This window comes from Dromiciops gliroides, chromosome 2 (genome assembly GCF_019393635.1).
Source record: "Dromiciops gliroides isolate mDroGli1 chromosome 2, mDroGli1.pri, whole genome shotgun sequence".
NCBI classification, from domain to species: domain Eukaryota; kingdom Metazoa; phylum Chordata; class Mammalia; order Microbiotheria; family Microbiotheriidae; genus Dromiciops; species Dromiciops gliroides.
The window spans coordinates 595,996,560-596,024,502 of NC_057862.1; the positions used below are offsets into that span (position 1 = coordinate 595,996,560).

The 27,943-nt window shown below is 37.1% G+C and overlaps 1 protein-coding gene across 1 annotated transcript; it reads right to left on the reverse strand.

The window, feature by feature from the left end:
• Nucleotides 1-12,666: 12,666 nt before the first annotated feature.
• LOC122738777 (small nuclear ribonucleoprotein-associated protein N) lies at nucleotides 12,667-13,603 on the reverse strand. The gene has a single exon (XM_043980694.1). The coding sequence runs from the start codon at nucleotides 13,508-13,510 to the stop codon at nucleotides 12,788-12,790; it is 723 nt and encodes a 240-aa protein (XP_043836629.1). The 5' UTR covers nucleotides 13,511-13,603; the 3' UTR covers nucleotides 12,667-12,787.
• Between the last annotated feature and the right edge of the window lie 14,340 nt (nucleotides 13,604-27,943).

The window sequence follows — 27,943 nt, forward strand, 5'->3', positions numbered from 1 at the left end:
TAGAGACAATTTTTTTAATTAGAAAAAAAAGTCTGGCAATACCTTACTCTTCTTTCCATTTTAATTTCCTTCCCTTCCTTCCTTCCTTAATAAATGTATTCATTGCCTGGCACTGCAAAGAAAACAAAACACTTTGCTTATTTTTGTTGTTGTTGTTGTTTGGTGAGGCAATTGGGGTTAAGTGACTTGCCCAGGGTCACACAGCTAGTAAGTGTTAAGTGTCTGAGGCCAGATTTGAACTCAGGTCCTCCTGAATCCAGGGCTGGTGCTCTATCCACTGGGCAACCTAGCTGTCCCTCCTATTATAGACGTTTTTTGCATCCAGCTGAGAACTTTCTAGTTTTACCATGAAATACTTGAGCAACTAGGCCATTTGACCCATTTCTGAGTTAGTTTTTCTCCCTCCGTTCTATAGAGTTGAGCAGAAAGCTATTGTTGGGCAAATAAGAATCAGACATATTTGAATATTTTGGTGAAATAAAAAGAATAAACTCTTATATTTAACTAAGTTGTTAGTGAAATATAATTATAATTTTCTTGTATTAGAATTTTAAAATCTATTTTATTACTTCTAGCACATACACTGAGGAGATGGTGTCCCTCATATTTTATGGGTGGGGAAAATGAAATTCTGAATTGTTGAATCATCATAAATATATATCATAGATCTACTTCTCTTGACAACCATTTCAGGTCTTATTATATTAGAATAAGGAGTAGACAAATGGAAATATTCTTTGTTAACAAAAGATTATATATTAAAGCTAGAGAGAAACCCCATTTGATTTTTAGAAATTTAGGATTATAGACTTAAAGCTGGAAGGGACCTTAATGGTCCATCTATTGAACTTCCCCCTCCCACTTCTAAAAAATTGAGGTGAATAATAAACTAGCGATCAGAGAAGTTAGCTGACTTGCTTGGGATCACATAGGTAGGGAGTAACAGATCTGGAATCTGAACTCTGGACCTCTGACCACAAATACAGTATTCTTCTTATTATGTGACACTTCTCAAAATAAACATATTTAAACTAGTGCCAACCAGTTTGACCTAGTCTAGGAATACTGATTATTCAATAAAACTAATCGCAGTTAAAAATAACATTTCCACCCAGGCTGAAGGACATCTCTTTATACTGGACTACTATGAATTATATAATATTCTCTCTTTGGATTTTTTTTTTGAGGTACAGCTCTGCTACAGAAATGTAACAGAACCCATTAGAACCTAGCAAAACACATTCATCTGAGCTTTCCTGTATTGCCCAAATCCTATTTTTTCTGTAACACCTTTGCTGTATTATGTCTAGAGGGGCATGCATTTATTCACTGAGCTACAGTTTATAAGCAATGACTACCTCCCACTACTCATTCTGGTTAAAAGTAGAATTAATCATCATCCAGAGTGTGCTGTATTTCTATTGTTTCTATTTGTCCACTGAGAGCATTAATCAGCATTTCCTTGGAAACAATGCTTTGGTATATGAGCTAAAAATTCTAATGAGATTGAAGAGAGGCTAATGAATACATCTAAAAATAGATTCCAAGCACAGCAAAATCTCCATCACTGACAGAATCCTTTGGTTACCTCTGTATAGCACTTAAGGGCACAGAGCTTTGTTGGTAGCATTATCTCTTTTATTGCCATGGAACTCCATAAACTACTGTGTATAGAAAGTGAGCAGGGGGAGTCTATGGATCAAGCAATTTTTCCATTCTCTGAAATTCATTTTAATTAGCATTGGTCACTCTTTCATGATATTAAGAGAGGTAGTCAGACCAGAATTTGGATTGCTGGACCACAGCTTAAAATAGTATTGATAGACTCCTGTTCAGTGATGGAATATTCCAAAATAAAGGACGGTAAAATGTATTTGTTGATAAGAACTACTAGAAAAACTAGAACACAGTTTGGTAGATGTTAGGTTAAGACCAGAGTATTTTAACACATACTCAATCAGCATCAAATCAACACAAAATTTCAATATAAAAAGTCACATCATAAAAAAAAAAACCTGGGGAAAAGAAGTACTTTTCACAAATATGGGGACAATGCATGATCATTTTGAAAAACGCAATAGATACTTTCAATGATAGAAAGTAAAAGTTTCATTAGATAATTTAATAAATTTGTTATTACATTTAATAATTTATTTGATATTTTATTAAGTATTGCTAAATTAAAACTTTTACAGAATAAAATCAATCAAGGGAGGGGCAGCATAAGCATCACTAGGAACATATATATATATATATATATATATATATGGAGAGAGAGAGAGAGAGAAAGTTGAAAGTTAATCTTAGGGTGGAAGACATTAGTGGTTAGATGGAGACCATAAAAGGAAAAAAAAAAGCATTTTATCTAAGCCTTGAAGAAAGTCAGATAAGAAGAGAGATCAGTCTATGTATGAAGGACAGGCTGTGCAAAGAAATGAAGTTATGGGATAGATCACTACATATAAGGAACTGCAAGTAGCTGAGTATGATTAGATTTTAGAGTATGTGCAGGGGAGTAATGCAATGTATAAGAAGACTGGAAAGATAGGAATGGGCCAAGTTGTGAAGAGTTAAACACCAAACAGAGGAGTTTATATTGATCCTGGAGGTAATAGAGAGCCACTGGATTTTGTTGGGTAGAGGTGTGACATAGATTGATGCTTTAGGAAAATCACTTTTTACAGTTATGTGGAGGGTTGGTTGGAGAGTGAGAAGAAACTTAAGGCAGAGAGACCAACCAGAGAGTCTAGGAGTAAAGTGATGAGAACCTGATTCAGGATGGTGGCTATGGGAATGGAGAGAAAATTTTGAAAACTGAGTATGTGCAGAGAGAGAGAGATGAAGCAGTCAAGGATGATTCATACAACATTGTGAGCCTGGATGACCTGGAAGATGATGTCTTGAAGTAATAGATGTTTGGAAGATGGCTGGATTTTTGGAAAAAAAATATGGATTCTGTTTTGAACATGCTGATTTTTGAGATGCTTATGGGACATCCATTTTGACATTAATATTAGGCCATTGATGATTAATACTAGATGGATTTCAGGAGAGAGACTAGTACTGGGTAGCTGGAGCTGTGAATCATCTGTTTGGGGTGATAAAAACCCCTGGGAACTAATGAAACTGTTAAGTGAGATAATATAGAGAAGAAAGAGGAGAGGTCCCAGGACAGAGCTCTGGAGGACATTCAGTTAACAGGCACAACATCAATGAAGATCCAACAAAGAAGATCGAGATAGAAGGGTCTGATGTAAAAACCAAAGGAAAGCAATATCATAAAAACATGAGAGAAGAGTGTATCCAGTAGGAGAATATAATCAACAGTGTCAAATATAGAGGGGTCATAAAAGATTGTTATTTTTTCCTTAATATCAGTCAGGCTCAAATATGTCTCTTCACTACTTATACCTTCCCTTTCTGGAGCCAAAGTGGACAAGTCTAATCCCTCTTCTATGTGACAATTCTTCAAATGCTTGAAGCTATTATCTCCATTCTCCCAATTTTCTTTCTGCCAATTCTCTTCTCTAAGCTAAATATCCTTAACTCCTTCAAACAATAATAGGATGATAGATTTAGAGCTCAAGAGGCCTTAGAATTATTTTATTTCACATTCTTTCTTTTACAGATGAGGAAATTAAGAAAATTGCTTTAGGTTGTATAGACAATGACAGAGATGACAAGAAACAAGGATCTTTACTCTCCTGTTTGCTCTTCTTTGGGTGTTCTCCAGACTATTAATATAGTTTCTAAAATGTTGTTACACAAACTGATCTCTCTCTCTCTCTCTCTCTCTCTCTCTCTCTCTCTGTATATGTATGTGTGTATATATATATATTTATATATACACACATATATATATATATACACACATACAAACATACATATACATATGTATGTATATACGCAAACACACTGATGGTGTGAGAATCATTATTTCCCTATATCTGTAAGTTAAGCCTTTTTCAATATTGCTCAAGAACACATTTTTCTAGTACCATATTGTATCCCCAGTACTTAGCACAGTTGTTGGCTGCCACATGTTGTCATTCAGTTGTTCATTCATGTCTGACTCTTCATGACCCTGTGGACCATAGCCTTCACTGTCTCTTGAAGTCGGTTCAAGGTCATGTTCATTGCTTCCATGACACTATTTATCCATCTTATCATCTGCTGTGTACTCCTTTTGCCTTCAATCTTTCCCAACATCAGGGTCTTTTCCAATGAGTCCTGTCTTCTCTTGATGTGGTCAAAGTATTCAAGCTTCAGGTTCCGTATTTGTGCCTCCAATGAATAGTCTGAATTAATTTTTTTAAGTATTGACTTATTTGAACTCCTTGCTGTCCGAGAGACTCTCAAAGTCTTTTCTGGCACCACAATTAAAAAATGCTGATTCTGTGACATGCAGCTTTGTGTATGGTTCAACTCTCACAGCAATACATTAATACCAGAAAAAACATACCATAGCTTTGACTATGCAGACTTTCACCAGCAAGGTGATATCTCTGCTTTTTAGTATGCTATCCAATTTTGCCATAGCTTTCCTTCCAAGGAGCAAATGTTTTTGTTTTTGTTTTTGTTTTTATTTCATGGCTGCAGTTGCCATCTGCGGTGCCCAAGAATCTTTAAGCCCCAAAATATAAAATGTGACACTTCTTCCATTTTCTCCCTCTATTTGAAGGAAGTGATGGGACCAGTTGCCGTGATATTAGGTTTTTTCTTAATGTTAAGCTTCAAGACAGCTTTTACACTCTCCTCTTTCATCCTCATCAAGAGACTTCTTAATTCCTCTTTCCTTTCTGTCACCAGAATAGTATGGTCTGAATATCTAAGACTGTTGATATTTCTCCTGATGACCTTAATTCCAGCTTTTGATTCATCCAGCCTGGCACTTCACATGATGTACTCTGCATATAAATCAAATACACAAAGTGACAACATAGAGCCTTCTTGTACTCCTTTATCAATCTTAAACCAATCAGTTGTTCTATGTTTGTTTCTAACTGTTGCTTCTTATTTTATTTTATTTTTTTCTAACTGTTGCTTCTTAACCTGCATACAGGTTCCTCAAGAGACAAGTAAGATGATCATGTGCACCCATCTCTTTAAGGATTTTTCGCATTTTATTGTGATTTATTTGGTCAAAAACTTTAGTGTAATCAATGAAGCAAAAGTAGATGTTTTTCTGGAATGTCCTTGCTTTCTTCATAACTCAAAGAATGTTGGCAATTTGGTTTCCAGTTCCATTGCCTCTTTGAAAACCAGCTTGCACTTTTGGTAATTCTCATTTTACATATTGCCAATGCCTAGCTTACAGAATATAACCTTAAGTATAACCTTGCATGAAAGTTAAATTAGCACATATTCAACAAAAAAGTGAGAAAAGTGAGAAAAGATATAATATAAAAAGTGACAGAATGATATCTGTTTTAATCCAAGGCAAACCATTCAACATCACAGTTATACAAATCTATGCTCCCACCACTGATGCCAAAGAGACCAAAAAGTTGCTCAATTCTACAAAGACCTATAATATCTTAGAGAAATAAGACCAAAAAGATAATACATTTGTTATAGAGGATTGGGATACTAAAGTAGAAAATCAAAAGATAACAGGCATGTTTGACCTTGGAGTATAAAATGAAGTAGGACAGAGACTAATAGAGTTTTCTCATGATAATTTGCTGGTCATTGCAAACATTTTTTTCAACAATCCAAAAGGTGACTCTACATATGGACATGATCAAAGATGGAGAAACTCTATACAGTCAGATAAAAACAGACCTGCACCTGATTGTAGCTCAGATCATGAGCATCTTATTTAGAAATTTATACTTAAGTTGAAATTAGGGAAAACTATCAGACCGTATAAATGTGACCTATATAACATCTCTTATGAATATGAAATGGAGATAATGAATAGATTTAAGGGATTATATCTGATAGAGTGCCTGAACAACTGTGAATTTAGGTTCATAATATCATGCAGAATACAGCAACAAAAAATCCCAAAGAAAAGGAAGGGCATTGCATACAGTAGATGCTTAATAAATGTTTATTGACTGACTAGAATAAAATACAAATTAATTTGTTTAGCTTTTGATGCCCTATACTTCTTGTCTCCAATCTAACCTTCTGATTTCTTTGGATATTACTCTCCCCCCTTATTCTGGATCCAGACAAACTGGCCTCCCTGTTCCTCTCAAATGTTATTCAATTTCCCATCTCTATGTATTCATGCTGACCATTCTCCATTCTTGGAATGCACTCTTTTATTACCTCTTCCTTTAAAATGCAACTCCATCACTATCTTTTGTATGAAATCTTTCTTGATCATTCCAATTGTTAGGTAGTACCCTCATTCCAAACTACCTAGGCAGCACAGAGGATAGAGCACTGGCCCTAAAGTTGGGAGGATCACTTCAGACACTTACTAGCTGTGTGACTCTGGGCAAGTCACTTAACCCCAATTGCCTTAAACCTCTGGGGCCATCTCCAGTCATTCTGATATATATCTTGCCACTAGATCCATATGGCTCTGGAGGAAAGAATGAGGTTGGTGATTTTGTGTAGGGCTCCCTCATTTAAATCCAATTCACTGCAAATCATGACTACCTCCCGATGTCATGTTCCTCTTCAAAAATAACAACTTTGTATATACTTACATTTATTAACTTTACTATACACACATATGTGTGTATACATATATACATACATATGTATATATGCATGCATACACACATATATAAACATTTGTCTCCTGTCTTATAACGCAAGTTCACTGTCACAATATATTGCTTTATTCTTTTTTACATATATCTCTGTTGCCTAACATATTGGCTGGCACATAGTTGGTACTTAATAAATATTTATTAGAATTAGTCCAGTGTCTTAACCTATGAAGATATTTTAAAATTTTGAATCTGCCTTCCAGTAGTTTATTTTTTCTTCTAGGCTTTGTGCCATCTGCAAATTTGCTAACCATGTCATCAATACCTTCATCAAAGTCATTGATAAGAGTGTTAACACTGGACCAGTCACAAATCCTTGGGGTACTCCCCTGGAATTTATGAATTGCAAGATGTTGGCAGAAATACAAACATTGTACACAGGACAAAATTCATTTTTCTTCATATTCCTTAGAAGTGGGATTGGAATTCATTCACTAATTGTTCTTGCTAGTAGTTTCTCTAGAAAAATCCCATGAAAAAGTGTTATTGAAGGTCATCAACTCTGAAGTTACATTATCACTTTTTTTTTTTACCTCCCATCTTGTTATCACCTTGAGAACCATATTAACTTCCTTTTGCTCATCTTAAACTATTGCCTGGCTTTTCCAATTTGTGTTTTTTACCTTGCTTTACCATTTCCATTCACTTTTTCCCCTCAGGTCTTTCTCTTTTTCCTCTTGCTACTTGAGTCCTTTTCTAGTTACTATCAATTTTGCTCCTCTTTGAGTCCTTTTACTTGTGTACTGCTCCTTAAATCATGTGGTTTCTGCTTTAGTGCTCCACCTTCAGCTATAACCCTTTTCCTCCTATATCTGTAGCTCTCCATTTTTAGCTAGAGTCCTCCCCTCTATTTTTCCTTAAGCCTTCTAAATTTCTTCTTCCCAAATTTAAGATCTGAATTTATTTATATGTAATTCCCAAACTCTCCAATTTTCTTCATAATTCCTTTGCACTGAATAGAAAGCAGAGTCTAAAGTAAGGAAGACCTGACTTTAAATCCAATATCAGACACTTATTAGAAGTGTGATCCTGGGCAAATACCTCAACATGTTTGCCTCAGTTTCCTCAACTATAAAATAATAATGATACCTACCTTGTAGTACTGTTGTAAGGATCAAATAAGATCATATTTTTAAAAAGCACTTAGCACAGTGTCTGGAATGTAGTACATGCTACATAAATCCTTATTCTTGTTCCCTTCCTTTTTTCCCCTTTAATATATTTTGTTCTTATGCTCCTCCTCTCCCCCACCCTTTTCTTTTCTTGAGACTGGGTCTCTATGTTAGCCGGCATGAAGTGTAATGACCGCATTCTTAATGAGCTTGGAAATCTTGATCTACTCAATTTCTAATCTGGCTAGTTCAATTTCCCTTAGTTAACTACTCTCAGGGACTTGACATATTGTTTGCAGGTATAATGAAGACTCTTGATTGTCTTTAGTCCTCAAGGTGGTTTAGAACTCTTAAACTGAAATGATCTAATAGCCTCCACAGTAACTACAAGAATGCACCACCATGGCTTTCCTTATTATTTCACATTATTTCTTCTCCTAAACAGAGGTGAGAAGTAGAGCAATGCAATGATAAGTTCAAGGAAGTTCTACAGGGTCAGTTTGGGTAGAATGTAGGAAAAGATTGTGAGGAAATAGGTGGGAGTCAAGTTGTGGAGGGGTTGAAGTGCCAGAGAGACAGAGAAAGAGACAGAGAGACAGAGAGACAGAGACAGACAGAGAGAGAGAGAGACAGAGACAGACAGAGACAGAGAGACAGACAGACAGAGACAGAGAGAGAGACAGAGAGAGACAGAGACAGAGACAGACAGACAGAGAGACAGAGAGAGATCTAGAGAGAGAGAGAGAGAGAGAAGTTTGTATTTTATCATTAATGTGATAGTTTTTTTGAGCAGGGTAATCACATAGTAAACCTCTATTTTAGGAATATTGGTAATATTAATTTGGCTTCTGTGCAGAGGATGGTTTTTAGAAATGAGAGCTGCCAGATTACTTTCTCATTAATTTCAAAATTGCTTTTTTAGAAATTCAAGGTGCTCTTTAAGTACTAAAATACTCTCAAATGAGGACTTCAGTGGTGTACACTATTATTTCATACACGTGTTACTAACTTAGTTTCCCCTGGATTACCGAATATTTGCCTTTTTATGTTCTTATGGCCTCTTGGTAGAGAAGTGGGAGTTTAATTATAATTTCTTTCATAACTTTTTATGTCATTCAGTACAACAGAAGTGGATGTGCCATTCTGTCATCTTTCTTCATGCCTTATGAATTGACTCTCATGTCCAAAGAACATTCTGGGAGGAATTTGTGACTTTATCACTTGCTAATCATTAAATACACAAAAAAGAAACTTTTGCAGTTTAGAATAAGTCAAAGGCATTTTATCTTATATTTACCATAACATGCAGATTTCCTATTAAAAGGCAAGACCTCAAATTTCAACTAGTTGAACGGACTAGTACTTAAAAGAGAATTCCAGTAGTTTAAATTTATAGCAAGAAGAAAACTCTAATAAAAGACTATTCTCTTGGGCCATTACAGCTTTGTTTGATTGTGAATTGGATACATTTCAGTTCACTGTTAGCCCTGGTCTCTCAGTATTTTGTTTTGTGAGAGTTAAAAGAATGTGCCCATGGGCATGTCAGGCTCAGTAACACCAACTTTTTACTTCAATGCTCTCTTTTGCTTGTATTACAGCCTAATAAGTAAGGTCTTGTGCTTGTTAAGAAATTTTCAGTGATTTCTCAATAGAAGATGTTTTATCTCTGAAGCCTTCAACTTAACTTTCTTTCCCAAGCTCTAGTCTGTTAAAATTGAAACAAAAGACTTTAATAAGCTTAAGAATTAATTAATCAAGGGAAATTCTATTTCCTCATATCTTTCAACAATGCAAATGTGGAAGGATTAAGCTTTTCTGTGAATACACCAGGATCTGTGACTTTGTCAGAATGGGGAACTCCTTGTGTTAGGGGTGGGAAAGATTAGTTTAATAAGATTTAATTTTAAAACAGCTGTTATTCAGTTAAATTCAACTCAATTAAAAAAAATCAAGCCAATTTCTCCTGATTTCTCTATTTAGTGAATGTTCTTAAGCCTTCAATTTTCTTTCCTACCAAATCCTCCAGTTTCCATTAAAGGAATTTGTAGGATTACCTTAGTCAGATGTAACCTAAGTGAGGGACCTTTTCTAGTCTTTATTCCAAACAAAATGAAGGTTCCTTCTCTTGCCTCTTCCATTTCTTTATCCTATTCTTCCACAATTTCTGTTACATGAGTCTTCTCCAGCTTACTCTGCCCAGTTGCCTAAAGGTAGAAGCTTAGTGCATTCCACTTCCACTGTAAAACAGAGTAGGTCCTAAATAGTTCTGTGTCTCCTCCAGAATTTGTTCTGTGTCACCAAACAGACGTTGAATATAGAAATGATAAGGGGAAACCGATAGGAGAAAGCACGTGGGTCCTTAGGATTCCTCTGTAAAGAATTTCACTCTCGCACAAGACCTAATCAGTAATAAGAGAACAGGTTTATTGGGGTACCAGAGAAACCGGACGGGAGGAAGGTTTTGCCAGAACAAAACGCTTTCCCCCACACTGACTTGTGGGGTGCCATTTTATAGGGTTTAGATGGGGGGGTGGGTAAGAGTCTCTTATTGGGCGAGGGGCTGGTGGTCTTCCCGCGTTGTGCTGTGGTAGGAAGAATCCCTCGTGAGAGATCTGGTGGTGGGTGTCAACTTTGTCCTGATGGGTCTAAGCAGTTTGCTGATGGGCGGTGGTCTTCTCCTGGATTACCTCATCCAGATGCTTAGGGGGACTGGAATGTGGGGTGATGGTCCTGGAGCATGCTCAGTTCAATCTGTGCCGCTTATCTCCATTAGGTGAGTGTGTGTGTCCTTGATTGTGTTCAAGGAGAAGCCTACTTGATTTCAAGGGAAAACCCCTGAGGTTTCAAGGAAAAGGTTCCTTGAACCCCCCAGAGAATTGTTGGGGTGACCGGGGCCCATAATCCTCCCATGACAGAAATAACAATCTAATGTTGAGTGACTGGCAATATGATTGGAAGAAAATAATTTGGTGCTTCTTTAGGTGACTGGTATTCACTGTCATTTTTATTAAGATTGTAGCTACAAATAACTTGAATTTCTTTAGCCTTTTCTTAATTTCTTGTAGGTCTGGGGCCTAGTGGGGAAACACACTATTTTGTGTGTATGAATTAATCTATCCCAAACATTGCATTGGTATCTTATTTCTAGTAAACCATTCTGAATAGATTTAGACTCAGAAGTTATAGTATAATCCTGACCAGTTAGCATCTATAAGGCTAACTAATTGCCTATGCACTGAATGTAGAGAACCGATTGACAAACTGTACTATCCTTTGCATGGGAACATTTTGTAAATATTACCCTGATTTTTTTGTTGTTCGGTTATTTCAGTCATTTGTGACACTTTGTCACACCATTTGGGATTTTCTTGGCAGAGATACTGGAGTGGTTTGCTGTTTCCTTCTCCAGTTTATTTTACAGATGAAGAACTGAGGCAAACAGCTAGTAAGAACTAGCAAAAAAGCTAAGAAGAACTAGCAAAGAAGCCAAGAAGAACTAGCAAACAGCTAGCAAGTGTCTATGAAGAGATTTGAATTTGGGAAGATGAGTCTTTGTGACTTCAGGCCTGGTAATCTATGCGCCGTTTCACCTAGCTGCCTCACCTTGAATTTAAAGATTATATTAATACTGTCCAGAGGAAGCAAGAAAGGCAATATGGTACAGTGTAGAGACCTGCAAACTACAACAGGAGGGCCAAATGTGACCCTTAGCATGTTTTTGGATGTTCTCAGCTAACAAGAATTTTTTTACATTTTTAAATGCAATAAAGTTATTTTAAAATATAAAAATCAGTTTTAGCTGGGGGCCATAGAAAAGCAGGTCATTAGGAGGCCTAGGGAGTAAATTCTCTTAGGCCCCTGGCTAGTAGAAAGAAAGTTGACCTCCCTGGATTTAAGTCCTGCTTTGGACACTTTTAAGGCATACTAGTTGTATGACCATGGGTAAATCATGTATCCTCTTAGTGTCAATTTGTCTGCTTTGGTTGAGTAAATTCCTTCCTGGACATTTCCTACATCAATGAAATCATAAGCCAATACTTTCCCATCTGAAGTAAAATGATTTGGGTGATTCCTTTTCTAATGTTTGAAAAGTTCTGGTCTATTAAAACATGTACATTATTAATCTAATTGAATTCTTGAATTAAAATGAAATGCATGTTAAGTGACTAGCTTTTTTGATGGGGAAACAAATTTAATTTGCTTTTAAGTAATATAGCAAATGATACTTTTTGAGATCACGGAAGAGAGCTGATGTTTATGTGTTCAGGTGTTTCACAAATTAAGATGCTAAATCACTTACCTAGGTAGGAGTTAAATGTGGTATAGGAGTCATTAAAGTAATTTTCAACTGATGATATGTCAAAGCAGTTTCCTATGAAATTCTACAGAGATGGGAAGAAGTATGAATCACTGAGAATTAAAGATTTTTTTCAGATAATTACTTTAGCTCTCTTAGGAATCACACATACATTTTTAATGTAAAAATGTAGAGAACAAATACCTTGTAGGCAATACTACTTATGCAGGATTTAAAATTCACTTTTGGCTTTTCAAATTCTGAACCATATACAAGGTCAAACTGAATTATAATTCTTGATTATTAGTGTTCATTGTCTTTCCTCCCATCCCCCCATCAGATTTTGCAGCTTATAAAATGAGTGGGATTTCTACCATTTCTTGTGTTGCTACATTTGCAACATATGCACAAAACTGAAGCCTGCAAAGAGAAGCAGGGATGAATGAAGCATTCATTTCAAACAGAGGTTTTTGTTATCCTGATATTTAATTAAGTTAAAACCACAGAATCAAATATATTTTCTTTCTTTTTTTTTTTCCCCAAGAGTTTATTATGAATCAACTGAAAAGCAGCACACTTTATACAAAAAGCCCCCAAAACTATATACAGCCTCAAGTCAGAGGCAGCATCACAGCAGCCGAGGAGTCCTAAGGTCTTGGTGGGCGCATCCCTGGGGGAGGGGGACCTCTCATGCCAGGAGGAGGGGGTCTCATGCCAGGAGGGGGCATCCCCATGGGTGCCCCTCGCCCAGGGGGCATCCCCATTGGGGGACCCATGGGAGGTCTCATTCCAGGAGGAGGGGCCATCATGCCTGGAGGAGGTGTCCCCCGGCTCACAGGTGGGGGAGGAGTTCCTCGACCAGGGGGGTACTGTGTTGGGGCTCCTGCTATACTGGCTGTGGCAGCAACAGCAGCAGCGGCCACAGTCCCTCTTGCCTGTGGGGTCATCACCTGTTGGGAAGGCCCACCGACTCCCCGGACAGGTCCTGCTAAGCCTGCAGGAGCCTGGGGCATTGGAACACCGGCTGGCACACCTCTACCTGCAGCCCTGCCAATCCCAGGGCCTCCCGCAGCTCCAGCTAACGGCACACGGGCAATACCTGTATCTTTAGGGGGTGGCCCTTCCACAGTCATAGAGACCAAGTTCTCCCCACGAAGCAGTACCAGTCCTAGAACCCTCTTTTCCTCACGTTCAGGTTGTTTTGCATTCTTTGGCTTGATCTTCCTGAACTCATCACAGTCACACAGGATCAGGTTCATGTGCTTGTCAAAGGCCTTGAAGGTGCCGATGAAGATTCGACCATCCTGCAAGATGCACCTCATCCTGTAGTCGATGTGCTGCAGCATCTTGCTGCTCTTGCCCACCGTCATGGTGCCGGCTAAGACGTGCCCCGACTTGGAGAAAGGAGCCCGCTCCGGCGGCCCGCAGCAAACACGAGGAGCTCTACAAGCGAGTGTCCGCCCCCCAGCTTTTTCAAACATAGGCCTCAGGTATATTAATATTTGTTATTTAATTGTATTGAGCGATCATCCTATGAGGTTAAAATAAAATGCCTCTTCAGAGTAGTAGGGCTGAATTTTTTCATCAGGAGTTACTTTAGTAGCAGAGAGTCCTTTTCCATCTAAATGGGATTATTTTTTTCTTCAACCAAGTTGCTTAGCTTCATGTCTAAACAATAGAAATATTATATATAGAATCAATCTGGAAGATTTTAAGTAGAAAGGATTTCAAAACAACTGATGAGCTGTCATTATTGGAGATAAGTTGGGCTTTTTTCATATTGTATCTTAGGAGTGAGGGCAGGAATTGTTAGTGCCAGCTCAGGGCATTAACGAAGGGATATTCTGAGAGGTAGGTTGAGAATCAAGGTAATTTAGTGTCAAGGAAGCTTTGTGAGTAATGAATTTAAGAAAGAAGGATGTTCATCAGGTGTCAGAAAGGTAAGACAAAGAAAGACAAACATTGAGAAGTCCTTTGGTAACCAATGGGGAAAAAAAAAGTGTTTTGTTTTGTTTTTAAATTGGAGAGGGATTGGTAGAAGCTAGAAAACAAGGGTCTAAGGCCAGTAGAGAGAAAGTGGTAAACAGAAGAGAGAAAGTACTTTGAGTGAAGGTAGAAAGATCAAAGGAGAGCAGGTTTAGAATTAGGGAAATATGAGCGTGTTGGTTGATAGATGTATAGGAGCCAGTGGAGAATAAAAGCTTCATGTTACAAGAGGCCATAATTGATAGAATAGCCTGAAGGTAGAGAGATGGGAAGCTAATGTAGCTCACGTTTTATGACCCTGAACTTAGTAAACTAAGAAGAGTGATTTTTTTTTTTTTGTGGGGCAATGAGGGTTAAGTGACTTGCCCTAGGTCACACAACTAGTAAGTGTCAAGTGGTTGAGGCCGGATTTGAACCCAGGTCCTCCTGAATCCAGGGCCGCTGCTTTATCCACTGCACCACCTCGCTGCCCCCAGAAAAGTGATCTTTTGCAGAGTGTTGAAGGGGTAGGGACAGAGATGGGAGCTTGGTAAAAATGGGAAAGGAAATATTTGGGGTATTAAAAAAAACACCTCAGTGCGTCAGTGATCTTTTTTCTCCCCACCCAAACATTTGGTCTCCTCTTCTCTTTCAGATGTATTGAGAATCAGTCTCTTGACTCCTTCAAAATTGTTAAGTTCCTCTGTGTCTTTTCATGTCTAGTGCAATCTAATGTCATTTCTTCTTTGTACAATACATTGTAGTCTGTGAGATGAGTCCAGATGTGATGGCTCCAGAATCATTGATAGAGAAAAGAGTTACTTCCAGAAATCTTGAAATTAGTTTTCCATTTTTCATTTGTTGTTCTTCCAGTTTCATATCCAATTGAATTGGATAAACATTTATTGAACATTGACAATGTGCAGGTCACTTTGTTGGGGGCTAGGGAAATGGAGATAAAAAAATCTAGTTTGGGGACTTACCAGGAGGATAGAATAGCATATAGAGGTAATTTAAAATTATATTACTGAGATAATCTGGTTTAGCTGGCTTTTTCATTATGATTTCTATGAACTTTTTTTCTCTACTACTTGTGGTATTTTTATAAACCTTTAAAGACAAACAACAAAAACCTGACCTTTCATTTCATCAGTGTGGGAAAATGTCCCTGTGTGGAATATTTTTCCAACAGAAACATAGCAGCATATCTTCTCTAATTTATAGTTCTAGAGAATACCTGGGTGTTTTGCACAGTGAACATATAAGATCATTACATATGCTTATTGGGACAGGGTATTTCCTCTAATAAGACTTATACTCACCAATGCATGCAATCAAACTTTATTGACTGTTCAATAATACAAACATCAACCCTTCTATGAATAAATTGCAAACCTGATTACTAAAACTTTCATAAGCATATCCTGTATTGATGGTTTTAAACAAGCTTCCTTCTCTGCCTAGCATGTCTTCCTTTAAGGTAGGGTTCTGGCAAGTCTCTACAACTCAGTTTTGCTCTTGAGTAAACACTGCATGCTATAATTTCCGAGTGCAGAGAATGTAGGGTTCTGTTTCATTAACAATCTAGGAGCAGGGTGATAACTGGCCTATGGTAGGTTTTTAAAGTTCTAGCTAAAGGGCATTTATAAGTTACCTTTAAGTTCTGATTGGTTATGGATCACCTAAGATTATGATGAAAGCAAATTATCAACTAAAGTTTTCATTTTCTAATATCATTAAGAAGTGTTTATCAGTTATTTATCAAATTTGGGACACCCACATATTAGTAGTTTACTTTACCAGATTTGTGGGAAACACACACACATCATTACTGAACCATATCACTCAAGTGATTACACAAAGAAATCCAGCTTATATAACAACTACTCAGTAACAAAATGAAGTCTTAAAATTGTTATTCATCCTAAATTAATATTAGTATTATCACTAAATTAGGAAACTGAGAGATTAAGTGAATTGATCATGATAGCAGGTAGGACTTGAACCCAGACCTTATTGATGGCAAAAATGGACCATTATTCATCATGCCATACTTCCTCTTTTATGAAGCATTAATGCTCAATGTCTTCTGTCCTTTTACTCTGTAAGAATTTACTTTTATCAGGGAGTTGATCAGGGACTTTTGTCATTGGGGTCTCCCTAGTTCTTTTTATGAGATGGCAGGATAGTAGAGGTAGCTAACAGAGACAATGAGACATTAAGGTTTTTGACCTTTTCAGACTACAAAATGCAGCCATTTCTTATGTTGCAAAGTGTAGGAGACTTGAGTGGTTCAGTATAAAGATAGCATAAAGAATGCTTTCAGAAGAGATGGGTTCTCCTGCTCTTAAAATTTTTATGTAGAACAAGATATTTACTTCTGGATATGTTATAAAAGGGAATTCCTTTGTGTATTGTTTAGATTAGATGGTTTTTAAGGTATCTTCCAACACTCAAATTCTGTGTTTCTCTGAAGTATTAACACTTCATTGTTTCCTTGGAAGGTGTGAAGAAGTTTTTCAATCAAACTGGAAGGAACCATAAAGTGCGTAGCCATTGGCTGTTTGAAAGACCAAACACAACCTCTGGTGGTTAGCCAGCTCTTCCCTCATCATTATGTCAGGAGTGTCAACTGAAAACAGAAGGAGTCATCTCTTTCAGTGGAAAATAGAGATTCTGGGGACAGCTAGGTGGTGCAGTGGATAAAACACCAGCCCTGAATTCAGAAGGACCTGAGTTCAAATCCAGCCTCAGACACTTGACACTTACTAGCTGTGTGACCTTGGACAAGTCATTTAACCCTCATTGCCCCACAAAAAAATACAAACAAAAAGAAAAGAAAAGAAAATAGGCATTCCTATGGAAGAATAACCCAGCTTTTGAGAAGGAATTACTTCCAACCTCTTCACTCGTATCCCTTTCAAAATTTTGTGGGATTAGAAGGCATTTATTTCATCTCTATTTTCATTGAAGATGGCATCTTATAGCAGAGCAACTTGTCCAGGAGGACATTCTATGTCCATCTAAGAGCATACACTGCAGAGAGTCTAACTGCAGACATGACTTGAGTTAAGGAGAGGAGCAGACCCAGGGAAGCCACTGTAGTAAACTGCCCAGTAGAGACACTGCAAGCAGGGAGTGAAATGTGATAACACCATGAAGAGAGAAAGTAGCCTGGGGACTTGCAGTGAAGAGGTAAGAGTTGCCTTGGTAAAATATGTTCAGTATGTGATTACCATACTGCTACGATACTCAATGTTATATCCATTCTTTCCACTGATGTTGTATATATTTTTGGGGAAAGTTTGCTTCAGGCTTATGGAGGGGTTCTTTTGTTATTTATGTTCATGCTATGCCATTTCAATAAATGGTTTTGAGTTGAGTTAATTTTGTCATCTGGCTGAGGGAGGTGAGCTGGTAGGCTTTTAGGTCCTCAGATGGAGAGAGTACCTCGAATCATAATCCACTATACAAGTGTGAGTTAGAGGAGTATCTCAGAGGTGGTGCAACATGCACATTAATTTATACTCTATTATTTCCCTTAGTTGCCATACTTCTCTACTTAGCAAGGAGGTTAAGGCTGGTAAAGGCAGTTTCTAGGCATCTTTGATCTTTGTGTTTTGGTGTTTGATTTACATTATTTAGAAAATGGTGATGGACTAGGTAGATATCTTTTCTTTTATCTGTTTCCCAATTTTCAATGTCAATAACATGTTTACATAGGTCAGATTGTAGCTTTTTAAATTTTATGCTATATTTCTTTTCATTTATATTCTAATTTGATGTTGACCTTTGCTTCAAGAAATTAATGGTCTGAATTTACACAGATAGCTATTCAGAAATGATTCACATGTTGGTAACTAATTGTTTCTTGTCTGTTGAAAGATAGGTAATTTTGTATGTGTGTGTTTGCATGTGCACATGTGCATGTGTGAGTGAGAGTGAGAGAAAGAGATACTGTTGGTTGCTTGCCAAGTACAACAACTTCTATAGGCCTTTGCCCAGCTTTATGTATTTTGTGAGCAATATTTTCATCTACATACCTATATATTTATACATGTTTTTCTGGCTTCTTATATGCTTACCTTTCCATGGTAGTCACTACACACACACACACACACACACACTATTTGTAGTTTTAATTTGAAGGATCCCTATCTCCTCATATTTTGTAAGCTATTGACATATAAACTCTAACCATCTTCATGGTGGTCCTTTTTTTTTCTGATGTACATTATAAGTCCAATAACAGTACCTTCTTACTGCACAAGCATGGAAATACACAATGGCTCAGTGTCCTATGTAATGATGTTCTTGTTTTATATGCATAATAAAAACATCTCTCCTAGTTCTTTTATTCATTTATCAAAGGAGAACCTGTTAATCTTATTTCCATGTAGCCACACATTTATTTTGACTTCTCGTTTAATTTATAGGAGAGGTTCTTAACTTGGGTCCCAAGATCACCAGGGAAGCCACAGACAGATTTTAGGGGTCTTCAGCTTGGATGGAAAAAAATTAAATCTTCATTTTCATTAACAATTGGTTCTTTTTCAATCAATATTATATTTGTTACTTTATGCATTTAAAATATTCTGAGAAGAGGGTCATAGGCTCCATCAGACTTCCAAAGAGGTATATGACAGATTGAAAATTCTGACTTATGAGAAGATGTCCAGATTAATATACCAAATTTCGTCTAGTAGGATATTCACTTGTTGGCCATTAGATCAGTATCTAAACTTATAAAACCAATAGCTGAGTTCTTATACTTCTTTGTTTCATGGCCTCCTTTTCCAGTATGGTGAAACTTATGGACTCTTTCTCAGAATAATGCCCTTATATATAATATAAAATACATTGGATTTGAAAGTTAACCTATTGAATTAGAACACATTTATAAAAATGTATTTAAAAACCCAAGTTCATGGACCTCAGTTAAGAACCTCTGGAAAACCAACATGATTCTTCCTATCTTCTTTCCACTTTTTAGTTACTACAGAAGGGGAAGGTGGCTACACAAGACAAAATATTATTTTGTATATTTTTTCTTATGTGGAATATAATGGATAAATAATTTATCCCCAACTGACCAACCTACTGGTGGTGAGCCTATCCAGTGTGGTTATTGAGCCAGTTCCTATCAACTAATGAGAGTCAATTGTTCTTTTTTGTTAGTAGGAGCTTTTATACCCTGGAAATCAGCAAACAGTAGAAATCAGGGTGGGTTTATTGCTTTGTTATTGTTTAGACTTAAGAAAGTGATAGAAACACAAAGTTTTTAAAAAATTGCTGTTAAAATTTTGTTTTTACATATATTTTGGAAAATAAAATTCTATTAAAAAACTCTAAAAAAAGTGATGGAAAAAATGTTAATCATGCAAATTAACTATAAACATATATTGTGTACATATTTCTTTTCCATAGTCTGTTGTTAAACATTTACCAGTATCTCCCTTGGCCTGTCTGTACCTAGGTACATTAGTCCATGGAAAATAGAATCTGTCTATCTATTTTCCTAGAATCTGCCAGATCATATGCCCAGGGTCACATCATGGCCTTGTGGTGAAACAAAGAGTTATATTCAGCAAATTTAGTTCAGCAAATATTTGTAACTTGTAAATAAATATCCTTGCAGAAATGTTTTGTGCAGCACTTTATAAGTCCCTAAATGCCCCTAACTTCTTTATAGAAATCCTAACAAACTCATTTTGGTGAATGTTTAGCACAAAACTTTCTAGTTTTAACTTTCTATACATTATATCCTAAGACTTAAATCTGATGACACTCAGAAGTCTCCTTTCTCATGCTTAGAAACTCAGGCTCCTTAGAAACATTATCTTTGAGAGAAATGTATGTTTCTTAATTTTACCAAAATCACCCAAGTTAACATTCACTGCTGACGAGTATGGAAGCAGAAATTGTCTCCACTTACCAAGATTTCTGCTTCCACACTCATCATCACTTACACTACATAGCTGTCAGACAATATGACTTTTGAGCTGTCACTAGACTTCCCAATTCAGGTAAAATTTTGACAGGGCAGAATAGATTGTGGTGAATATGGATACTTGATCATTATTTAAGAGAAGTATTAGAAAACTATTTCCAGAGTGAATGGTCATGGTTATGGAGGAGGCTGTCCTCATAAATAGAGCTGTTTGAGCCTCTGTCTCTGCCCACTTCTTGCTCCCACCTTATGTTCCCTTTCATTGACAAGCCAAGATTGACTTGTATAGTCTGATCCCATATTAGGATTTGAAGTCATTGTTTCAGGGATTACATAATTAGTGATCTTCACAACTGGAAGGAACTTCAGAGTATGTAGTTTAAATTCTCCCATTACAAGAATTCCCTCAATGAGTGGTTGTCCACCCCTGCTTGAAGACTTCTAGTGAGAAGGAACCTACTATCTTATAAATTCCCTCATTCCACTTCAGGAAAGCTCTAAATGTTGGGAACTTTTTATTTGCATAAAGCCCAAATATTAATCTTCACAATTTCCATCCATTAATACTCTTTCTTGCCAAGTAGAACAAATTTAATTTCATTTCCATGAGATAGCCATTTGAATATCTAACAATATTTATCATGCTTTTCTGGTCTGTACTCCTCTTTTCCCCTTACTCCTAAGTCTTCTCTTCTACAAGGTAAATATCTTTCCTTAAATGATCCCTAAATGATATATAATTGGGATTTAAAGACAAAAATAAACAGTTGTTGCCCTCAAGGTAACTTAGTCAATTGGAGAGTAAAACAATAAGCAGAAAAAGAAAATGAGAAAGATATAGGCTGTCCTACTATACCTCTCTTATCAATTCACTATCCCATCTTCTAAGCTAGCTCTTCCAAACCTTTTCATCCCTCTTCAAACTGCCCATTGCTCCTCCTCCCTCAACTCTCTCAGCTGAGAATCTTGCCTCACATTTTAGAGAAAAAAATTGAAGCCATTCATTGTGAACTCCTTCTTTTCCTGTCTTCCCCATTTCTATTCCTTCTACCACTTTTTCTTCCCTTGCCTCTGTCTCACATGATGCAATGGGCTTACTTCTTACCAAGGCTAACCCCTCTATCTTGTCTAAGTGATTCCTTTCCATCCAATCTCCTTCAACAGATTTCCCCTTTACCATCCCCTCTCTTTCACTTGTTTTCAATTTCTCCCTATACTGGTTCATTTCCTACTGCCTACAGACATGCTCAGATCTCCCTCAGTCCTGAAAAAAAAAATCACTTGATTCTTGTATTCTTGATCTTTCCATCTCAACTATTGGTTATCTAACTATCTCTTCTGCCTTGTGTAGCTAAACTCCTCGAATTGGCCATCTATAATGGGTGCCTCCACTTTCTCTTCTCTAACTCTCTTCTTAACCCCTTACAGTCCGGCTTCTGCATTCTACAGAAATTATTCTCTGAAAAGTTACTAATGATCTATTAGTTACAAAATCCAATGGCCTTTTCTTAGTCTTCATTTTCCTTGACCTCTCTGCAATCTTTGATGTTGTTGATCACTCTCTCCTCCTTGATTCTCTCTTCTCTCTAGGTTTTGAGGATAACGTACTCCTGGTTTTTCTCTTGCCTATCTGTCCACTCCTTCTTTGTCTCCTTTTCTTGATTCTCCTCCAGATTATACATTCTAGCCATATGTGTCCCTCAAGCTTCTGTCCTGGGCCATATTCTATTCTCCCTCTATACTATTCCACTTGGTGATCTCATAAGTTCCTCTGAATTTAATTACTGTCTCTATGATGATAACTCTCAAATTTGTATTTCCTTACACAATTTCTCTGCTGACTTCCAATCTCTCATTTCAAATTACTCTTCATACATCTTGAATTGGATGTCCTAGAAACATTTTCTGTGGTTTTTTTGTTTTGTTTTGTTTTTTTTGTTTTTTTTGGAGGGAAATGACTTGCCCAGGATCACATAGCTAGTAAGTGTCAAGTCTCTGAGGTCAGATTTGAACTCAGGTCCTCCTGAATCCAGGGCCAGTGCTTTACCCACTGTGCCACCTAGTTGCCCCCCCAGAGACATTTTAAACTCAAAACAGAATTATCATATTTTGCTCTAAAACCTTTTCACCCTTCTTCCTTCCTTATTACTGTAGAGGGCAACATTATCCTCCCAGGTCCTCAAGTTCACAACCTGGGAGTCATCATAGATTCCTTCCTCTCCCCCTATATCCAAGCTGTTGCAAAGATCTGTTGATTTCATCTTTGTAATATCTCTCACATAAGCCCCCTTCTCTTCTCTGATGCTGCCACCACTCTAGTGTCAGTCCTCATCACCTTACACCTGGATTATTGCAACACCCTGCTAGTGGATCTGCCTGCCTCAAGTCTCTTTCCACTTCAATCCGTCTATTAAAGTGATTTTCCTAAATGCATGTCTGATTATGTCACCCCTCTATTCAAGAAACTCCAGTGGCTTCCTATTTCCTTCTGTTGCCTCTGAAAGCAAATATAAAATGCGGCCTCACATGTAAACCCCTTCAAAACCTAGCTTCCTTCTACCTTTCCAGTGTTCTTATACCAAAGTCTCCAACATGTACTCAGTACAGTGACACTGGCTTCTTGATTGTTCCATGAAAAAGACCTTTGATCCCTTAGCTCTAGGTATTCTATATGGCTGTTCTCTATGCCTTGAATGACTGCCTTCATCCACTCCAGTTACTGAACTACCTAACTTCCATCAAGTCCCAACTAAAATCTCATCTTTTCTAGGAAGCCTCCCTTAACCTCTCTTAATTCTAGAGCTTTCCCTCTGTTAATTATTTCCTACTTATCCTGTATATAGCTTGCTTTGTATATATTTGCTTGACTTTTGTCTCCTCTATTAAGATTGTAAACTCCTTGGTGGCAAAGACTGTATTTTGCCTTTTTTTTGTATTCCCAGCACTTAGCACAGTGTCTGGCAAATAGAAGTCACTTAATAAATGTTATTGAATGATAGAGAGAAAGTTTCCTTTGGAAGATAATCCCTGATCCTGTCCTACCTCTTGAAGGTAATTAAATATTCCAGGGAACAGAAGGATGTAGCAAGGTATGCTTTTAGGGAGAGTGAACAGTTTATGTAAAAGATTACAGGTAAAAGATCATAACTATAGAGCTACAATGGGCCTCAGAGGCCATTTAGTCCAAAGCCCCCCCCCTTTTTTGGTGGGGCAATGGGGTTTAAGTGACTTGCCCAGAGATAGACAGCTAGTAAGTGTCAAGTGTCTGAGGCTGGATTTGAACTCAGGTCCTCCTGAATCCAGGGCCAGCGCTTTATCTACAGCAGCTGTATCACCTAGCTGCCTCCCAAAGCTCTCATTTTTAAGATAAGGAAACTGAGGTTTAGATATATCCTGTGACTCTAAGAGTTATAAAATTAACAAGTGTCAGATGTAGGATTTGAACTCATCTTTCTTACTTGAAGTAAATTAATCTATGTACTATGCTGCCTTTTGATACATCACAATACAATGTTAACTTCTGGGATTATGAAATAGGTCAGTATTACCAGAACATAAAATGAATGAAGTGAAGGAAGACAAAAAGCCTTGAAACATAGGCTAAAACCTAAGTGCAAAGAATATTCAATGTCAGAGACAATTATTATTTTAGATTTGAAGCAATCATGAAGTTTCTTAGGCAAGATTGTGGTATGTATAGGTAGATCTGTGTATCTCAGGAAGATTAATTTAGCTGCTGTATTTAAGATGGAAAGGGGAGAGACTGGAAGCAAAGGAGCCATTGTAGTTGTACAGGCAAGAGGTAACAACAGCCATAATCTATTGTGGTGCCTATATGAATGGAGAGGAGACCAAGGTAGGAGATGTTGTGGTAGACATATTGGTGAGATAGCTTTATAATGAAACATAGTTCTTCCGATCTATTTAGTCTATGGAAAAACATAGGATAGCCACTACTCTAGGCCTTTCTCAAGATGCAGCCTAAGGTCTTAGTAACTATATTTTTTCCTTCTGTCCTATGATATTGATTCATACTGGGCTTTTGGTTCACTAACACCTCCTAATTTTTTATTTTTATTTATTTATTTTAAAGTAATAAACATTTTTATTTATAGTTTTGAGTTCCAATTTTTATCCCTTCTTCCCTCCCTCTCCTCCTCCCACACTCCCTGAGGTGGTAAGCCATAAGATATTGGTTATACATGTATGATTATGTAAAACATTACCATATAAGTTATGCTGTATGGAGAAACTTGAATAAAAGAAAAAAATGAAAGAAAGTAAAAAATAACATGCTTCAGTCTGTGTTCCATCAAACTCTTTCCTATTCATACCCTTTGACCCAGTGGTACCACTGCTAGGCTAGGTCTGTATCCCACAGAGATCATAGAAGAGGGAAAAGGACCCACATGTACAAAAATATTTATAGCAGCTCTCTTTGTGGTGGCAAAGAATTGGAAATTGAGGGAAGGCCCATCAATTGGGGAATTGCTGAACAAGTTGTGGTCTATGATTTTAATGGAATACCATTGTGCTATAAGAAACGATGAACAGGAGGAGTTCAGAGAAACCTGGAAGGGCTTACAATTAATTTATTAATATTATATACCAGTAAAGGATTGACTATGAGTCTCCCTAACTTCTCAGGGTTTCAGGCTATGTAGTAGAGAAAGGAGGGAGAGAGCTTCATCATGGCAGTTAGCTTGAGCAGGAGAAAAGCCCCCCAAAGACCCATGCTGTCCTCCAGAGAGATAGCAGGTGGTCTTAAAGAGACCCAAGAGAGTCTAGATGACCTACCAAACCTATGTTGTCCTAAGAGTGAGAGCCAAGAGCACCAGTGAAAGAGAGAGAGAGCTCATCACCTTTTCCAAGAGTTTTTATCCTCTTTTGATAGAAATGATAAATTAGCTTTTGATAAAAGCTAATTGGTTAGCATCATTCAATTCCATTGGTTGACATGACTTGAGGGTGGGGGTCGTCTACATTAAAATGAACTCTACAGATGAATTCAGGAAGAAGTATGTAAAAGACCCTCCATGAAGAGCAAAAGTAAAGTCCACTATTCAGGTGTGGTTTGATTCCTTCAGTCCTTCACTGAGCTAGAGAAAAGAATCTATCTCCATTTCTTTTGTTCCCTTGTGTTTGTCCCAAATAAGGTTTGCTGAAGTTTCTCAAAAATTGGACTTTCTGGAGGAGGGGAAAGACTGAGAAACTGATCTCTGGGTCCCCCCAAGAAACCGATTATTTTATTTTTTTTTTTTTGGTTGAGGCAATTGGGGTTAAGTGACTTGCCCAGTGTTACACAGCTAGTAAGTGTTAAGTATTTGAGGTCTGATTTGAACTCAGGTCCTCCCGACTCCAGGGCCAGTACTCTATCCACTGCACCACCTAGCTGCCCCAAGAAACCCATTATTAATAATTATTTTCTCACAGGTGGAAGACAATAGGAAGGAATTCAATTAGTTGAACATAAATCCTTAGCGGGAAAATGTTTGACTTATATATAGTGTCACAAAAAACTGTCATACAAACCAAACAGCATATTTTAAAAAATAATCTTGGAAGCAGAGAAGTGCCAGTTCTAGTTTTGTGAACTTGTTTTTTGTTAAAAAAGATATAGTTTTCAAAAAGGAGGAGATGGTGATATCACTGTACTCTGTTCTGGTCAGAACACCTCTGGTGTATTATATTCATTTCTAAGATGCCATATTTTGGGAAGGACATTGATAATCTGGAAAGTGTCCAAAGAATAGCAGGAAACATGCTTTAGGATATTGAGTTCATGTCATTTGCATATCAGTTGAAATAACTGCAGATATTTATCCTAGAAAAAAGCAAATCCCCAAGAACATGCTAGCTGCCTTTAAGTATCTGAATAACTTTCAAGTAAAAGAGGCATTACATTTGTTTTGTTTGGCTCTACAGGACAAAAGTAGAGGTAAAAAGGTCAGTTTAGTGTTGATTTCCATATACATTAAAAATTATAGTTCTTCAAGGAAAATGGAGTGGTAGTAGAAACCCCTACATCCACTAACGACTGTCAGTCTTCAAATAAAGGCTGGAAAACCACTTGTGGTGTACATTGTGGTGAGGATTTCGTTTTGACCACGGTTTAAATCAGAAGATTCCTCAATTTCTTTTCAATGATTAAATTGTTATTTTTTCAATCTGAAGCTATTAAAATATCATTAGAAAGGCAAAGCACTTTCCTACAAGATTGTTTAAATAGTTTGTTTGGTTATATATGTCACCTGCTTAGATTTTATTAAGTTAGTTGATTTTTTGTTCTAATGATTGCTGTGTAACTTTAAAGGATTATTTTGATTTAAAAAAATTCAAGAGAACTGTTTTCTATTTATAGCTTTAATCAGGTTACTCAATGACTAATGTCTGGCATTAAATTCAGCATAATAATGGGTGTTCAGCCTGCCAGTTTTGGAGTGGATCTCATTGAAATGCTCCAGGAATGACTGTGTGTATAAATAATACTATAAATATTTGTGTCATATTCCATCCCCCCAACCTAAATCAAATATATTGTTGACTAAGATGAAATTCATTGTGCAATAGGGATACTTTGGATGAATAAGTTCAGGAAAGAAAATAGCATTTATATTCCTTAGCTCCTAGGCATGGAATAGTTGTGAACTAATCAAAAAGTAATTGGATGTTTTAGTATTATTCTCATGAGATAACTGGGTAACTTCATGTCACTCATTGTATTCATTGGAAAATTGATTACTAAATACTACATTAGATTTTATTTTGATCAAAGTTTTGGACTGGTGATTTCATTTGTATAAGGCAAAGTACTGGTATGGAAATTACCTTCAACCCATTGGCTACCTATACATTTAGAGAATTGGCTTGCATATTCCTTGATTAAATCACTTACTAAATGCTCATAACACTTCATGTATCAAAGGCAGGACTGGGACTTGTCTTACTTTCTCTGAGATCAGTTCTCTTTCCAGTTTACCACTTTCTATCATGAGATTTCATAACTCAAAATCTCTTGTCCATAATTCTATTGTGTGCCAGTAGATACTTTGAGGTTTAGAGTGGGAAAGACCCAATGATTTAGGTCGGTTGTTTGCAATTCATCTTGTACCTAATGACTTATTGACAGTTGTTGGAAATTCAAGAAGGGAAAGGGTACTCTGGCCTTTAGCAGGACTGGTGGAAACATTTAATAGTTTTGGTGAAGAAATATATTTCCCCTAAGATCTATGTGCTCCAGTGCTTATAACAGGGGAAGAATAGAATCATATATCATAGAATTGGAAGGGACCTTAGAGGTCAACTAGTCCAGTATTCACCTAATGTAGCAATCTCTTTTACAATAATGTGACAAGAAAATAGCCTGGCATAGGATAGTAGAGGGCACTGACTTTGAAATGTAAGACTGGGAATCATATAAGTCTTGCCTCTGCTACTTACTAGATACATGATTTTGGGCCCAATCATTTAAACTCCTTCAGCCTCAAAATGGAACCAAGGTTCTTGGGGATTTTTTTGTTGTTGTTTTGGTTTGTTTGGGTTTTTTTGTGAGGAAATTGGGGTTAAGTGACTTGCCCAGGGTCACACAGCTAGTAAGTGTTAAGTCTCTGAGGCCAGATTTGAACTCAGGTCCTCCTGAATCCAGGGCTGGTGCTCTATCCACTGCACCATCTAGCTGCCCCTAAAGTGTATTGTTAACCTTAAAGGAATATCTATATCTATACATATATTATTATTATTAACCTTCCCAGCATTTTGTTATTTAGCCTCTATTGAAGTATTTTCACCAATGGGGAGCTAAGTACATCATGAGGTAACATATTACATTACTGAAAAGTTGTTAGAAAGTTCTGCCTATATTGAGGCTTCCTACAGCCTGTAACTGCTC

Coding starts and splice junctions, on each gene's coding strand:
- LOC122738777 (XM_043980694.1), bottom strand. CDS start 13,510: ATGACGGTGGGCAAGAGCAGCAAGATGCTGCAGCACATCGACTACAGG.